We start from the raw sequence: 19423 nt of genomic DNA, 5'->3' as shown, positions 1-19423 counted from the left end.
ATGCCTGCATGTGTGTGCCTTTCTTATGCTGAAGGAGGTGAACCCTGATTGGACATACTCTTTGACTTCGAAACTTGATTACAGCATGCTATTTCTTCAATCACTGGCCTAGTTACATTACACACTGCCATGTTACACACTTTGATTTGGAACCCTCTAGCAACAGAGGGCTGTAAATATGTAGGCATGAGAAATACAGATGTAGAATGTTAATAATGTTTGTTGTACTTAAATGGCTTTAAGATTTTTCACATAAAAAGTTTGGAGGCATTACTTTTGAGCACACCCGTGTATTACACAACAGGCCTGGTGTAGCTGTTTCATAACTCGCAATTGTTCTGCTCTTGTTGCTCTCAGATGTACATAGATGATTAATAATTACAGAGGGAGTAACCTCACCACACGTACACACCTGGAAATACACACAACTTCTCTTAATACTGCAGTGGAACTGGTGTGGGTGGTTTACAATCTCCGAGACAATCAACAATGATGAAAGGATGAAAGGCAGGAAACCCCCCACCTTTCTCCCCCCCCCATAATTGCACCCTCTCTCTCTCTCTCTCTCTCTCTCTCTCTCTCTCTCTCTCTCTCTCTTTGTGTGTGTGTGTGTGTGTGTGTGTGTGTGTGTGTGTGTGTGAGAGAGAGAGAGAGAGAGAGAGAGAGAGAGAATAGAAATAGTGTGTACACAAGCTAGCTCAGAAACAATGTTTGTGACTTCTTGATTATGTGCTATTCCTACTCAAAATTTACTGTACATAATACACGTTTTGTCAACACTTATCATTGTTTGTATTCCACTAATGATTCTGTATTATCATATTGATTGGGTGTTACACTAGACTTTTTTTTTTCTTCACAGAAAGCCATCAATGCTCCCAATACAAGCACAGACACCTGCAGCAGCTCCAGCGAGGACATGTACTCTTCACAGACATCAGCTGATGGCACACCTGTAATTAGTGACAGTTACAGTGACAACTTGCTGTTGGTGCTTCTTCAGTGCCACAATAGCCCTGATCCACCAAGAGCACTTTTATCTTCCTCACTTTTGTTGAGAAACCCTGTTCTTTCAGTCTTTGCAAACTGTTATGAGGTAAGTTGGCAGCATTTCTCTAAATTTTATGATTAAAGGTTGTATGTACCTGTTCCATGAGAATAATTTGGAACAGTTCATCTGTTTTGTTAGACACATTGCTTAACCATATAAAATAGCTTTAGCTGAAGTATTTTGCTTTAGTTTGTTTCTAGTGATTGACATTGTATTTGAAAGTTCAGTTGGAAGCAAATACGGATTGTCAAAGTTTAATAATTTTTTTTGGGTCCACATTAAATATGCATTTGAACTGTATGCTACTGTTATACATTTTAGAGAATGGTCTGAGGAACTTCCAGTCTTGGCCAACACTCCAGAATTTTTAATCACAATTATGATTCCACTGTCACTTTTGTCTCCCTCCTGACTGTCTCTTCCTTTCCTTCCTCTCCCAGGGTCTGGAGTGACATTCCTTGTTGTACACACTCCTTGTTTCTTTATGTTTTCTGTTTTGTGTCACTCTGTTGTCTAATTTAAGGAACTTGAGATTGAGAGTGTTTTTTCTGTGTTCACATATTTTTTGGCTCTGCTGTTGTTATTCCTGGCTCAGCAGTGGGTGAGTAGGTGCTCCTTTTTTGTATGACTTTTTTGATATTGCTTGTTTGACGCTGTGTTCCATCTTTCGCATTATGGTTGTTATGATTTATATGCTTGACCATTGCTGCTCAGTTGCTTTATTACTTCCTTCTAATTGTAACAATAGTATAGCAGATTCTTTAACAGGCCGTGAATCAACGATGTATGGCAGCTACCTGGATATAATACTTCTCATCTGTTAAGAATTTTACATAGACTGTATGATACGTGGTGTAGTCCATTTATTCTTTCTCAGAGGAAATGATTTCTATCTATTAAACTTTGTGACTTTCTTTTTATTGTAACAATATTATGAAAAGGAGAGATTGCTACTCACCATGTAGTGATGACCTCTGTAAGGTGAGTAGCAATCTATCATTCACATAATATTGTTGTTATTCCATCCTGAAGTTTCTTTTCATCATTGCTTTTTACACTTTTCAACTCCTTCTTTCATGGCATTCTGCAAATTAATTTACTGATTTCCTCAAAAAGTTTATAGACTTGTACCTTCTAAGTGGACATGAAGGTAATTCTGCTGCTGGTTACAAGAGTAAAAAAAAATATCTGTAAGAGCAGTTGATGTGGCCTGTAGTAGTAACTGCATCATCACTAATCTCAAGAGAATATAGTGGTCATAGGAAGAACTTGCATGTTGTTTTGTGTAAGTAGAAAAAAAAGCACTAACCTTATCTAACTCCATAGTGCTGAATGGTCTTGTTGCATCTTTTAGAGGTTGAAAAGGACTTATAATGCATTGGTTTGGATTTCTTTTACAGCTTGGACACATTCTCATTCATAGCTGTTAAAATATCACTAAAATTTATTAAAGACTGTCAGTTATTCCATAATTACCTCCATGTTTGCAGAATTGTGTGATGTTGAGTTGTAGTGTCAGTATTGTGTAGTTGTAGATCTATAGCAATAATGTGTCAGTACTGAGAAAGGCAATAGTTCTATTATGCTTCTGGGACTCAAAGAAATATTACGCAGCTTTTGTTTGTTGAAGGACTGGACCGAATTCTTTCAGAGTAATCATATGTTCCAGAAACTGTAAATTTGGGCTTTAGTCAAGCTAGCCACAAGTTTCCATCTGTCAGGTTTCTAAATGTGCTGTCATGGCCATGCTGTTTTTAAAAAGTCAATTATTTCATGACGGTAACACCTCATAGATTCTAACCAATGAAGTATCAGAGTTACACATTCATCTAGGATATTTTCCACATCTCAAAGTCTTTTTGGAAATTAATTGTTCATAGATGAGATAACGAAGTATTAGCTATTTCCTAATTATTTATAATGTCATCAATAAAAGATCAAGACTGCTTGAAATGGTGAGCTAAACTGTTTGATTGAAAGCTTATCATTATTTCAGGGGAATCATTTTAACTACACATACAAGAAATAAAAAGAATTCTATGCTACCCACACACCAATTGACATTATACACATGGACTCCACAGTGTAGGAGATGACAATACAAAAGAACATAAGGGGCAAAAACAAATTGAATATTAAGCCAGAGACTCTAAAAACAATGCTACAGCAGATTCTGTGGGAGAAATGCTACTATTCAGTAGAAGAATTCATAGAGGTTGGAAATGGCGATTTGAACAAGGGGATATTAATGCCAGATTTTTTAAATTGCATAAATATATATATATAACAAAATTGTATTATTATGATGCTGTTTGCTAACATTAGCTGTTTATGGTGAAATGTCACTATGTTTTTGATGTATCTCATGTACTTGAATGAAATTATTTGATTATGTTTGTTATGTGACTAAAAAACCACAACTCCATTTTTTAATTTGAGCTGAAACAGGATGTTTTAAGCCCAATTCAACAAGTTCTGTTAAAGTGCTGGTAGTGCAAGAAAAGTTATTAGTTTTTGCTGGCTGCAGTCTGCAGTAGTAATGTTAGGTGCGGATCTCTTGGGAAAGTGATAATTGGATAACTAGTATTTTTAAGCCAAGTGCAAGGCTTAGCAATCTCACCTGTGATTTAGACCCTTTGGGAAAGTGTCTTAGGAAAGTAAATTGTGTAACAACAGTAGGACTTGCAGCTAAAAGCTTGTACTACTACCTTAATTGTGCATTTGAGGTTAACATCAGCCACATAAGCCACATTGCCGATAATACTCCTAGTACAAGTATCAAATAATGGAAAATCCAGTATGTAATGTAACAATTTTATAAAAAGGAAAGTTTCCACTCACCATATAGCAGAAATGCTAAGTTGCTGATAGACACGACAAAAAGACTGACAAAAATAAAGCTTTTCGGTAGGTAAGGCCTTCGTCAAAAATAGACAACTGACACACACACACACACACACACACACACACACACACACACACACACACACACAGAAATGCAACTCACACAATTGACTGCAGTCTCAGGCAACTATAGCCACATGGTGTGTGTGTGTGTGTGTGTGTGTGTGTGTGTGTGTGTGTGTGTGTGTGCGCATGCATGAAGTGTGGCTACAGTTGCCTCAGACTGCAGTAGTGTGTGAGTAGCGGTTTCATTTGTGTGTGTGTGTGTGTGTGTGGTCTATTTTTGACGAAGGCCTTACTGGCTGAAAGCTTTATTTGTGACAACCTATGAAGATAATGCACTGATGAGTATGACAAGCCTTGGATGAAGCATTCTGTGAAACATGCTGGCAGACCTAGGGTAATCAGTCAGGTGAGGGGGTTGTCCATACACAAGTGTGCCTGATGTATCACACCTCATTTGGTTGGATCATATACAACATGGTTTTCATCTGAATACTTCTGGTAGGAGGCTTCCTGCATAGCCTATTATCAGAAGCATCCAGTCTGACCAAACTAGTACCCATACTATCTCCGTCATTACAAGCGTAGTGTAGTGTAGTGTAGTGTAGTGTAAATTCATCTCGAAACATAGAGCTTCAGAATAAATGTTGTTACAATTGAAATAACTACTAGCAAAATACAGTACTACAGCTTGGAAAAAACCAAGCACATCAAAGAAAATGTGTTAAGAATCTTCCATCAAAACATCAGAAACCTCAGTAATAAAAATAAACGATTACTCATTATTGGTCATTCTCACTGTCTGACATACAGTTTATGTCCATCGTTACCTTGGTTGACCTGTGTCCATCCTTTCTTTCAGAAAATTAAAGGATAGTGGATATTTCAGCAGACTTGTAGAGCATGTAATATGGAAATAACTGAAATTGAGCAGGGTGTTGGTGATGGACACAAGATAATATTGTACTTCTGTAGAGGCAACAAGAAGAAAGGAGGAATGTCTGTTAATGTCAAAAACCAAGTCAAGTGCGAGACCTTCAGCCTAATCAATGTTGCTTTGATGAAAACCTTTTGAATGGCACACCACAGTAGTGGGTCAAGAAACATGCAAACTTGTAGTACTGACAGTTTACATTTCAGCAAAGGAAAGTATCATAAGTGCAAAGTAGCTAGAAACAATTTTAATAATACAAGAGTGAATCAAATATAAGCAGAGATTTTTTTATAAGTTCCTTTAAGCTTCGGAAAAATTCTTACAGACAACCTTATTTTTCTATATAGTCTTCTGAACAGGAAACATATTTTTGCCAGCAGATAGGCACTTGTTGATTCCATTTTCATAAAATGAACATGGCTGTGAAACCAGCCAGTTCCACTCAAACACTTTGACAGCACCATTATTGTCAGTCTGGTCCACTGACTGCTTTTTCTATTGGTCCAAAAAAATGAAAATCACAGGGTGATAAGTCTGAATTGTAGGGAGGATGTTCTAAGATTAAAACTATATGGAATATTGTCAAACGGGAGACAGGGCAGCCTGACAGTGCACAGCATACCATAGCAATAAAGCTAAATGATGATGTTGTGAGTGATAATTCACAAATTGCAAGTATTTTTAACAATCGCTCTGAATGTAGCAGCAAAAATATGGTTAAAGGGTTCAGTTGAAGAAGCAAAAAAATATGTTAAAAATGTCATTCCCCAGGACTTCAGGCCTTTAGAAACAGCACCAACATCCCCCACTGAAATTAAGGGAATTATAAATATACTGAAAACCAAGAGCTCATGTGGTGTTGATGGAGTCTGTAACAGAATTTTGAAGTGTTGTTCTAATTTAATAAGTGGAGTCCTTAGCGATGTATGTAATGCTTCACTGGCACAGGGAATTTTTTCAGACAGATTGAAATACACAGTTGTCAAACTTCTTCATAAGAAAGGGGACAAGAGTGACTTAAATAATTACAGACCAATCTCATTGCTGACTTCATTTTCTAAAATATTTGAAAAAGTTATGTATTCAAGAGTAGTCTCACATTTAAGTGAAAATAATTTACTCAGCATGTCACAGTTCGGATTCCGGAAGGGTTACCCAACTGAGAATGCTATTTACACATTGACCCATCTAATAGTATAAGCCCTAAATAACAAATTATCACCAGTTGGTATTTTTGTGATCTCTCCAGGGCATTTGACTGTGTGGATCATGTCACACTCTTAGAAAAACTCCAGTTTTATGGAACTGAAGGCTACACACACAGCTGGTTTGAATAATACTTAATGAACAGAAAGCAAAAGGTTGTACTGAATAGCACAAGTAATGTTGGGAGGGTGGTAAATTCTAGTAAATGGGGAGTTATCACAAAGGGTGTCCCACAAGATTCAATTTTAGGTCCTCTGATGTTCCTTATTCAGCAAGCGGAACTAGTACTTTTTGCAGGTGACACGAGTGTTATAATAAATCCCATTCCAGAAAAAGCAGCTGAAGATTTTGTTAAGGATGTCTTTCAAAGAATTATTAAGTGGTTCTTAGAAAATGGACTCTCCCTTAATTTTGAAAAAACTTGCTATACCCAGCTCTGTACACCGAATAGAGTCATACCGACAGTTGATGCAGCATATGAACAGGGCTCTGTTACCAGGGTAGATTGCTGCAATTTTTTGGGTGTTCACAGTGATGACAGCTTGAACTGGAGGAAGCATATTACTGAGCTTCTCAAACAATTAAGTTCAGCTTATTTCGCTCTTCGTATAATCGCTAGTCTTGGTAATAAACAGATCAGCCTCCCAATGTACTTTGCATATTTCCACTCGATAATGTCCTATGGAATAGTTTTCTGGGGGTAACTCACCATGTAGACATAAAGTACTGATTGCACAAACGAGAGCAGTGAGAATAATTAGTGGTGTTCATCCAAGCACGTCATGTAGGCACCTTTTCAAGGAGTTACGTATTTTAACTGCATCATCAGAGTACATATATTTGCAAATGAAATTTGTTACAAATAATACATCTCATTTGGCAAAGAACAGTGATGTTCATACATACAACGCTAGAGGGAAAAATGACCTTTTCTATCTGTTTTTGAAGCTGTCAGTTGCTCAAAATGGAGTACATTATTCAGCAACAAAAATCTTTGATCATTTGCCCAACAACATAAACTGTCTGGCAGGTAGCAGATCAAGTTTTAAAATGTAGCTTAAAATCATTTCTTTTGGACAACTCCTTCTACTCCATGGACGAGTTTCTGTTTCAGAAATGGTAAAATAAAATAAAATAAAAATTGTACCTCTAAATGTAGCTGCATGTGTAGAACTAAAGATCTCAGTAATACAGGGTGATTCAAAAAGAATACCACAACTTTAGGAATTTAAAACTCTGCAACGACAAAAGGCAGAGCTAAGCACTATCTGTCGGCGAATTAAGGGAGCTATAAAGTTTCATTTAGTTGTACATTTGTTCGCTTGAGGCACTGTTGACTAGGCGTCAGCGTCAGTTGATGCTAAGATGGCGACCGCTCAACAGAAAGCTTTTTGTGTTATTGAATACGGCAGAAGTGAATCGACGACAGTTGTTCAGCGTGCATTTCGAACGAAGTATGGTGTTAAACCTCCTGATAGGTGGTGTATTAAACGTTGGTATAAACAGTTTACAGAGAATGGGTGTTTGTGCAAAGGGAAAAGTTCTGGACGGCCGAGAATGAGTGATGAAAAGTAGCACGCATCCAGCAAGCATTTGTTCGCAGCCCAGGAAAATCGACTCGCAGAGCTAGCAGAGAGCTGCAAATTTCACAATTAACTGTATGGAGAGTCCTACGAAAAAGGTTAGTTATGAAACCTTATCGCCTGAAATTGATTCCAGCACTGTCTGCAGCTAAGATTAAAAGAATTGATTTCTGTGATTTTATCCTAGCTCAAATGGAAACAGATGAATCTTTCGTTTCAAAGATTGTGTTTAGTGATGAAGCAACTTTCCACACTAACGGGAAAGTCAACCGTCACAATGTCTGTATATGGGGCACTGAGAATCCGCGGGAAACAACTCAGTATGAACGTGACTCGCCTAAGGTGAACGTTTTCTGTGCCATTTCAGCCAATAAAGTTTTTGGTCCCTTTTTCTTCGAAGGTGCTACTGTAACTGGACTACAGTATCTGGAGATGTTAGAGAATTGGCTGTTCCCTCAGCTCGAACAAGAAGCACAACAATTCATATTTCAGCAGCATGGAGCGCCACCACATTGGCACTTATCTGTCCATAACTACCTGAACGTCAACTACCCGAGGTGATGGATCGGCCGCCAGGCAGCCCGTGACAGAGCACTTCATCACTGGCCTCCAAGAAGCCCTGATCTTACCCCTGCGATTTTTTCTTATGGGGGTATGTTAAGGATATGGTGTTTCGGCCACCTCTCCCAGCCACCATTGATGATTTGAAACGAGAAATAACAGCAGCTATCCAAACTGTTACGCCTGATATGCTACAGAGAGTGTGGAACGAGTTGGAGTATCGGGTTGGTATTGCTCGAGTGTCTGGAGGGGACCATATTGAACATCTCTGAACTTGTTTTTGAGTGAAAAAAAAAAAACTTTTTAAATACTCTTTGTAATGATGTATAACAGAAGGTTATATTATGGTTCTTTCATTAAATACACATTTTTAAAGTTGTGGTATTCTTTTTGAATCACCCTGTATTAATATTAGCACTATTCAAATATGTATATATATCTTGTAATCTGACTTGTTCCACATCATGTCGATAAAATAATTGGGAAAATGATCTACGGAACATGACATAACTAAAACTAAACTAAAAATAAGAGCCCCTGACAAGGGTTTCTGATGATGTGCACATTTTCCTTGATCCAAAAGATGCAGTATTCACAGTAAGATGTTCACTGAGAAAATTAATGAGAAGAACTTCTTTAAATTAAAAAGTCTGTCATGTTGGTCCTCAGATTAAGCCAGTGAGTTGCATTCTTAACTATTTCTTGTCCTTGTAAAAACTGTTTGTGCCATAGTACATCTGAGTCTTTCCCAGACTGTTGTCCTCGAACTGTACCGCAAGTCTTTGCAAAATTTCAGATGGTTTGGCCCCCTCTGTTGTTAGAAACTTGATTATAAAGCATTGTGCAACAGGTGATGGGTACCTCTCGATCTGACATTGCAATTCTGACTAAAGAATGGTACGACAATGTTCTAGCTAGGGAGGACTATTACTCTAAATGAAAGAAACAATGAGTAGAGAACACGCTGCTCTCATTTACAAAAAGGTCCATAAAACAAGAATTCCAGTTTATATTTGATTCACTCTTGTATCACAGAGAATTAACCAAAGACTCATTCTTTGTTGAGACCTTAATGTTAATTTTCTATAAGATAGTACTGGTTGGGGGCAGTTATTGATGTCCAGCTTTGAACTATTTCTACTGTAAAATTCTATGTGGATATTCAACAACAGTGGTGGCCACATTGATCAAATGTTAATCGTGTTAATCAGTCATAGAAATAAGTATTTTATTGCAGTCATGAACAATTGCGTGATCACAGTTTTTAGAGAAATTACCAGAGAACACTAAGGAGAAATTTATAAAGCAGACACCACTAGTCTTGTTTTCCACTAAAACAAATATGAGTAAAATTAAACAGAAGCAAGAATAAGAGGTGGATAACTTATGGGATTAAAGTATCTCGTGCTACGAAGAGCAAGCTGTAGGTAATTCAGAATGTTAGCTGTAGTCAACAGCTGAAACTGCAGTACTGCCTGTATTGCTACATTATGTTATTAAAACAGCAAAACTCATGTACTATGCTAAAAAGGAAGAACAAGACAAAAATTTTGGAACAATAATAAACAAGACATGTTCTGAGGCATCAAGGGATCACCAATTTAGTATTGGAGGGCAGCGTGGAGGGTAAAAATCGTAAAGGGAGACCAAGAGATGAATACACTAAGCAGATTCAGAAGGATGTAGGTTGCAGTAGGTACTGGGAGATGAAAAAGCTTGCACAGGATAGAGTAGCATGGAGAGCTGCATCAAACCAGTCTCAGGACTGAAGACCACAACAACAACAACAATAAACAAGACACATAGAAAAGTAGCAACCCAAATAAAATTGATCCCCTACAGTATAGCTCTGTAAGAAATTGTAACACTCTCAAATCATTAGCTGCCAAGTTCACTGTGTACTTCCTCACAGTGGAATCAAACATTGCCCTCACTAATAAATAACCCATGCAGATGCAGCAACAGACATTTGTTTCAAATGTACAAGTCATAAAGTAACTGCAATATTCATTGCTTCATTAAACTTAATAACTCAGCTGGCTACAGTAGTGTTTCTAGCATAATACTAATTTTTTGTGCCTTGATAAAATTATCTTTAAACTGTCTTTGTAATAAATCATTACCTCAATCCATATTTCCTGACCGACTTACATATGCTGTAGTAACACCCTGCTATAACACAAGAGATAATCAAAACACAACTAGCTACAGTTTATTTCACTTCTTCAAGTCTTTTCAAACACATTTAAGGAAGTCATCAGCTGATACCGGTATCTGCATTTTCATTTTACCCCTGCATTTACATTATTGCATAGTAGTTCAGGTATGGAAATGCTTTTGATGGCTTAGCAGACCAATCCTGGCATGAAACATGTGGCCACATAGATTACACATCAGGGGGCATGCTGGGGCTGACAAAGTTTGCATCTCTGACATTTCTCATTTTCCCTACCTCCGACATTCATGCACAAAACTTAAGACACCAGTGATTATGGTATTACTCTGATCAATGTTCAGATTCTTCTTAAATTGGTCCTTACAGCAATTCGGAGGAGCACTTAGGGGTCTTGTAGTTGTGCTCATTTCACTATACAAAATTTGTCGAGGAAGTCTGTTGTTTCTCTTCTGCTGGGTATGCTCAATCCAATTGAGTTTGTGACCAGTAATGGTGGCTTCTGTACTGTACATCTTCACCTTCTGGAGAACAGTAGTGCTTGATACAAAACCATCTCATTTGATATTTATAATGTATCTAACTTCTGTTGGTTGAGGCATTCTAGTTTCTTAAGATCAAGGCATCCAGGTTTCACAATGATGGAGGAAGGTAGAAATAATAGCCACTCAATACACCATCTGTTTTTTGCATAGTGTCACATTTTTATTCAGGACGACCTGATGTAAGAGATATCTAAAAAACAATATGTGCTGCATGAATCCTGTTCTCCACATCCTTTTCCAATGTCCACTTAATTGATAATATACTTCCTAAATAGAGGAAGTGATCTAGAGGTATGCTAGAAATAGAAACATTGAAATCCAGAAAGACAGTTCCAGGAGCTGGCTGCAGGGGTGACTTTGTCTTTTGGATGTTGATGGTCAGGCCAAACCATTTACATGCAGTTCTGAAACAGTTTACAGATGGTTACAAGTATGCAGGTGCGAGGGCTGGAGAAGCACTGTTGTCTGCATACTGCAGTTCTTTTACCTAAGTGAGACTAATGAACCTTTTAGAATGCAGTCTGGACTGATTAAATAACACTCCATCAAATCTGTATTTAAGTTCTACTCATGCACTGTTTACAGATGATGTCTCGTGAAGCATGGCTTTTAGGTACAGAGTAAACAATGTTGGCATGAGGACACATCCTTGTCTGAGCCCATGAGTAATGAATTTGTCATATGTTTCATTTTGGTGTAGCACTTGTCCAGACATATAATCATGGCAAACTAGAATACAAAGTATTCGGGGCACCCAAAAGGTTTTAAAACCTTCCACATAGATTCTCTGGGCCTTTTCTAGGCCATAGAACACAAATAGTTGACAGTTGTTGGTTCGAAAGACAACTTCACAGTTACAGGTAGTCTGCATAAAACAGTTATGTTGGCCACTGATGCACTGTGTATATGGATGGAGTTAACCCCTTCAGCATCAGCTATGGCCTGAAGATGATACACTGAAGTGCCAAAACTGGTAGCAGTACAATAAATGACATCATGATGATTCTTACAATATTGAACAGCCATAGTCCCCTGGATCTCCAGTCACAAGGATGGACATACAAGAACAAATAGTAAAGGCTTATGTTGTTCCCCGCACTTTTCCTGCAGTTGTTGTGCACAAAAGATCATATCAATAGTTCCCCTGATGGGGTGAAATCCCCATTGTAATTCTGGAAGCATAGTCTTGGAAAGAGTCTGGAGGCAATTCAACAGAATTCTAACAAAAATTGCACAAGCCATGGAGATCAAGGATATGCCATGGTGTACCACATATGCTTCAGTCATCTTTTTCAAAGGTGGTGACAATTTTGTAGTTCTTCATGCTAGCAGGTACCTTATGGACTTCACACATTAGAAGAAACAGGGAGAGTAATGTGGTTTTTATGTGGAAGCCACCACTTTGAATGATCTGTAGTGGTATTTTGTCAGGTCCAGTTACCTTTCTCCATCTCATACTATCTAGAGCCTTGTTGAATTCATGAAATGTCAGTGGGACTGCATCAAAGGTTGTGTTGAATGTTGCGAGACATGTTTGAGTAAGTTGTCATCAGCAGTAGACCTATGATTTAAGAATGAGGTGAAATGCTCTTTTGAGCAATTCAAGACTTCTTGTCGTCAGTGATTATGGTCATATCGTTGGCGGCTTTCAGGGTTCCTGAAGAGGAGTGAAAAGGCCCATATATTTCTTTTCTTCGAGTGTAAAAGCTCTGAAAATCCCTGGCATCTGACAGACTTTGGATTTTCTTAGCTTTTTGTTGCCGCCAGATGTTCTTGATTGTTCTTATTTCAGTTTGATGTTTCTGCTTGAGCCCTTGAAAGCATGTTTTCTTTTCCATAAAGGATGACTCTTGGCACTTATAACATTCTTAATCACTTCATTATTGCCATCAAACAGTCATTTTTCTTTTTTGTGTCAAAACCAATGACCTCTTCTGCAGCCTTTTTGATCATGTTTTGTAAAGTGGTACATTCCTACTTGACATCTGTTGTATTACGTGTCGTATTGGTAAGTTGATCCAAAAGAGTGTCTTGCATGAGAGAGCAAACGGTTTCATTCTGCAGTCTGTTGATGTTGAATTTTCTCCTGGAGGGATTTAAGAAGTAGGATCATGTTTTATGATGGACGAAGACCCTTAGATGGCTAGCCAGCAGTTGTGATTGGTCCAGCAGGCAGTGGTGTTTCAAGGTGCTTTTGTTATCAAGGTTATCAGGGTGTCTTTCTTGTCAGACTGCTGAGTGATGACATAGTTAATGAGATGTCATTGTTTGGAGCATGGGTGCTTCCATGTAGCCTTATAACAATTAGGTAAGTGGAATTGTGTGTTGGTGATAAAAAAATTCATGCTCAGACACAGGCAAATAAGTAGCAGCCCATTTCCAACACCTTGATACCCATTATGTCTTCCCAAAAATGATTATCTCTTCCCTTTTTAGGATTTAAGTCTTCAGTTGTTATTATCATTAGCAAGTATCTTGAAGAGAACGTTTCTCAGTTGATGGTAGAACTGGTTGTCTGTATCCTCTGCACTGGATAAAGAGGGAGCATTGTCAGAGAGGAGGGAGACAAAGCTATCTCCAGTGAGGATGAATTCGAAGAATTATAATTCTTTGATTGACAGCAGTAGGTGTTAATCAATATTGTTTCACTGTTTTTGTTTTTACTGCAAATCCTTCATCAAGGGTGTGTGGTTCTTCCGTATCCTTTCCTTTATAGTAGATAGTGTATTCTGAACTAGCCTCATTGATGTGTCCTTCAGCTGATACATTGGTTTCACTTAAGGCAGCAACGTCTGTATCTAATCTAGCTAGCTCGTGGATGAGGAGAGCTGATCTTCTTTCTGGTCTGTTACCACTTAAGTGTAGAAGAGTCCTTACAGTACAAGTTACAATAGTCATAGTCGTATTGTTCTTTCTTGGTTTCTGTCCACAAATTAGGAGTAACCTTCTGAGTGTGGATTTCCAGCCTGTTACAATTGTGACTATTCATGTATAGCCCACCTTTCCTAGGGCCTTCCCCATTCAGAATGGGCAACAGTGATCCTAAATAGGCCTGCCTGTTTGCAGATACAGACCATCACACAGCTGCCGCCAGAGTGCAGGTCCATACTAACAGCTTCCAGCTTCACTAAAGCCTACTACCAGCATCCTTAGCTCACTGCCACTGGGTTTTAAGGAAAATGGCAGGAGAAATTACCATCTGCGTTACTTGTTTGAGGTGGATTTCAGCTTGTGAGGAAGTAACCAACTCATTATGATTCTGGAACCTTTCATCAGAGCACATGGGGATTAAATGTGATTTCAGACTTCAGAACAGGAACAAACTGTTGCAAGCTCAAGGACAGCAGAGAACACATTTACAGTCAGTTTATCTGGCATAACCTCTTCTGCTTTCATGACCATTTCAGATGTGAGATATTCCCCTTTCATTCACTTTGTCATTGTGTCCTAGGGTTTTGGGGAAAAGGACTACAGAAAGGGATGTGGAAAGAGGTGGGACACACTTTGTCTGTTTCATGTGCTGGGATCTGTCTGGCTGGGAAGACCCTGCCAGTAACTTGGCCAGTGCTGGCATAGCTCTCAGCTTCACACAAATGTGCAAACCCCTCCACCCGTACAGTTAGAGCTATGATAAGGTGGTGTCCCGTGGAGAGAGTTTAAGAAATTGTCTTATGACTTGATACTGACTCATTCAACTGAACAGAATTTGTTAACTGACTCTCAGCTTGGATATTCTAAAGGATTCTCAGCAGAGAAAGCAATGCAAGGCCCCACAAATAAAATGCTCACCAGCACAGCTAAACAAGGAAACGTACCCTGTTGGTGTATCTTGCCAAAGAATTTGATTGTGTAGATCACAAAATTCTACTACATATAGAATCAAATGTGTACAGTCCCAAAAGTGTTTATACTGGAACCCTTCTTGTTCTTCACCTTTGTAAATAATCTTCCAATGACTTTTTAGGGTGATCAAAAATCTGTGATGTTTGTTGTTGGCACAAGTGTCTGAACTCAATCTTGCCAGACACAGCTAAGATGGTAGCTGAAGGGCCACAAATGGTTCAAAGCTAACAGTTTGTGCCCTGATCACACAGAGACTCATATTATGTGATTTCAAACAAGCAACAATGACCTCTTAACACCAAAAGTAGACATCGGTTATCATATACTAAATGAAACACACTGTTTGAAATTCCAAGGAATCTAGTTGGATAACATGTTAAAATGGAGTCAACATGTAGGTAAACTAATTAAGTGGCTCAGTTGAGTGTAACTTGCTCTTAGAAATATTTTCAATTGTTTTGACCCAAAGACAAGAGTGTTGACTTACTTTACATGTTTTCACTTTATGTAACCTTATGGAATTATCTTCTGGACAGTACACCTAAAGTAAACAAAGAATTTATTCAGCAGAAGTAAACAGTAAAAATATTGTGTAAAGTAGATAATTGTACCTCTTGCAGAAGCCTTTTTAATAATTTCAGAATTCTTACACTCACTTCCCAACATATCCCCTTTTTAATGGTTTTTGTTGCTAACAACAGAGTGGACTTATGTAATCTAATAGGAAGACGTTCAACAAGCTCCCTTCTAACATGAAGAAAGAAATTTGAAATCCCTAACCATTCAAAGTAAAATTAAAAACATATTTCTACAAATTATCAGAATATCTAGATTCAGGGACTGGAAAGTTCTGTTAGCCACAAGGGATACAGCATTTTTCATTGCAGAGCTGCAGGACAGGTAGCGATGTGCTGTAAATAGGATGCAATATTTACATTGGATAAACTTATTCTTTGGAAAGTAGGCCTACCATCGTATTCAAGTAACTTTTACTCTTCTAGTAGCAGCTTTTTTTAATTTTTTTGCAAAATAGCAGCTTTCTTTTTAATTTGCTTGATTAAACTTAACTGACATAAGCATGAATAGCATTGTGTAGTGTAGTGATAGTTTATTGTTAATAAAGTATGCAAATTAAGTTTCTCTTATTTCCCTGTCTTTTATTAATGTGTTCCTTGGCTCATTCCACATCCCTGAAGGTTCTCCTTGTTGATAGCATCAGTGGAACACAATGAGTGAGTGAGTGAATTAATTAATTAACTGCCTGTTGGTCACTTTCTCCGTAACTGATGGCATATAGTTTCATAAATGGTACAGTCATAGTATTATTGTAGTATAATTCTTAGAGAAAATTTCAGATCATATTGGTAGCATGTGAAGGCATTCTTGTATGATGTAACCCAGTAAATTATTGTAATATTTGACAGTATAAACACCTATAAATTGTAATAGATACTACCATTTTTCCATGAGAGTAACTTTAATAATACTCGTAGTTGGTTATTAGTAATAGTGATTTTTGTTTGCTCCATTTTATGGAAGGTCTTGCTTCTTTCCTTGGTTCTTCTGTTAACATAATAAAGAAACTCACGAGTAGTTGAATTAAAGGCACCTACTTAGTTGCCTGTAGCACCCTCTTTCAATCTAAGGGAAATGACATTGTATCTCAGTGTGGACTCTTTGAGACACCAAAGGCATTGGGGAGCTGTATGATTCCATATTTGCTTAACTACCATTCACAACTGAAAGAGATAAGTTGAAGCTTCATCCAAGGTAAGCATATATGGCTCGTTAGTGTCCCAGGATGTGCTCAGAATGACTGAGGTTAAGTGATGTGGGTAGCTTCATAAGCATTCTCTTGTCTCTGCAAGGTTGTTCAAGCCATTCTGACAATCTTGGAGTGATAGTTGGCATATCGGCTTGCTGAGGTACAGGGCACTTGTATGCAAAAAACAGATGGACATAATCAAACAGTGGACTTTGTATCATTCACTGCTAGTATGAGAGACCGTATTTCATTCCATATCTGCATCCCCCGGCATGAGACTTTCTTCACCATCTGTCTGAATGGTGCCTTGTTGGCTAGTGGAATTCATCACTTCATGGGATGTTCAATGTACTCATATCTTGTCATTAGCATGTAGCAATATTTTTTATGACTCATCAGCCCGAATGACCAAAGAAAGACATCATCATATTTCTACTATGCTGTTTGATTAAAATCATTACTTTATTTAGGAACTCTGGCCAGTTTTGTGCTTTAGCTCAGGTCTTTTTCTTTATATTCTCAACATTCATGCTGATGGTTAGTACAAGTGTGGTTCAAATCCTCATCCAGCTGGACAGATTAATGTTTTCTGTGGTTTCCCTTAATGTTGTAAGACAAATGCTGAGCTGGTTCCTCTAAATAGGACACAACTCAGTTCCTGCTTCATCCATCACTCTGCCACTGGTCCTGAAATAAAGATATTTATATTCCATCTCAGTTGAGCTGTTTTTAATGGAACATTAAATCTTAATTTTTGTTTTTTCTTCTGTGCTTACTAACTTTACAAAAAATTATTTTGCATTCTTCTTCATTTCAGCCCTCATCAGTTATAGAATGCACATGTACCTGGCTGCTTTCATCACTGCCACCAAAAAATGTTTCCACCCTTTCACAAAAGCTTGAATTGGCTCTTCGACAACAGCTGTGGACCCACCGTGAACTGCAGTTAGTAGTGGAAGAAACTGTTCGAGCTCGTTTCTTACCAACTTTAGAAAGAGGTTTCAAGATATTTTTGCCGGTAAATACCTTAAAAAATTGTAGACGTTATAAATGAACAAAAAGTAATACATTATTTTCTTTTATAAGCAAATTTTAATGTCCAAGATAACAGCAAACTGCATATTTTACAGGATAATCCTCTGTGCACCTTTAGTACCTTCTTGAGGCTCTGTATTACAAATCAAGATTTTGGTGGCAGTTCAGTCACTCTGAAGCTTTTCAAAAATATGTGTGTAAACTTGAGAAAAAAGGTAAGCTTTGTGTTTGTATGATGTAACTGCCTCATATTGTGCATTTAATGCCAACAATTTTATTTCTAACAGTGCTACAACTGATGCACCTTCATTTCTGCAGTGGTGTTTCGTTTTTTTTATAAAGTCACATTGAATGCCTTTACCTGTTGCCCAGAACATTTCAGGAGAAAATGTCAAACAATGTAAAGTCCATGTTGAATAACAACAGTATGAAAGGGATAGATTGCTGCTACTCATCACATAGATGAGGCATTGAGTCAGTGGCCACTCTGGCCTGACAGTGGGCTTTGCCAGCATCTGACATGAACAGCAATCTGAGGTGGGTGATGGTAGTAAGGACAAGGCATGGGTTGAGGATGGGGAGCAGTAGCAGGAATTGGGTGAAGGAAAATGATGTGCCTTGGTGGGTACACGATAAGTCTGTTAGGTGCACTGTAGGGAGGCTGTGCCGGGAGAGAGGAAGGGAAGAGGAGAGACCTAGAGAAGGGGAAAAGAGTAGTAGGTGCATTAGTGGAATAGAAGGCATGGATAGTGGTGCAGTGGAAGCAGGGAAGGGGGTTGATGACAGTTACTAGTGAAAATTTACATGCTGAAAAAGTATTGTTTGAATACCTTTATAAGGAGTACTGCTGTCTTTGATGTCATAATGTATCAATAACTTGCTCCTTATGTAGCTACTTGCTTATTGCTGGCTTCTGCAACTTTTGGAGCTGAGTGTGCCTTTCCTATGAGGGAGCATTGTACTGCTGTATAGTAACAACAGTGCCTCAGCGCTAGTGATTAAGCACTTTCTTGGAATGCTGAGAAGACTCAATGTTGAACTTCCATACAGGATGGTCACACACCTCCACTTCATGGACAAGTAATGTGCAGAATTTGGTAGGAAGTGGAATTAATAATAGAGAACGTTACATCAGTTTGTAGAATGAAAGTCTTTCAGTAATTCAGTTATTTCATGAAAAGACATAGGGTATTAATAGATTTATGGCTGATATAGTGTGTCATTTGAGAACCAGTAATTAAATTGGAGAAACATTGATAGTAGAATATAAATAAAAAGGCTTCTATGATCCATCATTACCAGTTTTATAAAACATGGAAATGTAGTGTAGCAATGATTGCTTCAGTATAAATGTGAAACAAAAGTAACTGTTAAATGAAACAAGTTGAGTGTAGGCATTGTTAAGGAAGTGTGTTATGTCCAAAAGGAACAATAAACCAAAGTAATTTGACATCTACTGTTATTATTTCAAAGTGACATGTTTCATTCTTTGATTAATATTTGAAAGTATGAGAGAGACACATTTGTATTAGGCACATATCAGTTTATTTTTGTAACAAAGTGTGATCTCTGTGTAAAGCTTGAGTCCAATAGTCCAATAGCTGCAAAAATCAACAAGGAGAGACATTAACAAGTAAAGTGAGGAACTTTACAACTTCTGATAAACACCAGATTACTTTTTCGAATTTTTTATGAATCTCCATGTAGTTAAATCCTGCTTCAATACCTTACAATCATAAAAAATGAACTTCATAGCCAATATCTTTGCAAGCTCTTGATATAATCAAGGCAATAAAGTTCATTTTCTCATTTTCATTTAA

General features: G+C 37.8%; 1 protein-coding gene across 1 annotated transcript in view; it reads left to right on the top strand.

Moving 5' to 3' along the window:
• Positions 1 to 19423, top strand: part of LOC126483618 (spatacsin) — a 410710-nt gene that overhangs the window by 224910 nt on the left and 166377 nt on the right. The window contains exons 18-20 of the mRNA XM_050106663.1: positions 863 to 1096; positions 17386 to 17586; positions 17699 to 17818. Of these exons, the coding sequence (XP_049962620.1) occupies positions 863 to 1096; positions 17386 to 17586; positions 17699 to 17818 (555 nt within the window). The remainder of the gene's footprint in view (positions 1 to 862; positions 1097 to 17385; positions 17587 to 17698; positions 17819 to 19423) is intronic.

Source organism: Schistocerca serialis, chromosome 6 (genome assembly GCF_023864345.2).
Source record: "Schistocerca serialis cubense isolate TAMUIC-IGC-003099 chromosome 6, iqSchSeri2.2, whole genome shotgun sequence".
Taxonomy (NCBI): domain Eukaryota; kingdom Metazoa; phylum Arthropoda; class Insecta; order Orthoptera; family Acrididae; genus Schistocerca; species Schistocerca serialis.
This window is presented reverse-complemented; position numbering and strand designations above follow the sequence as displayed.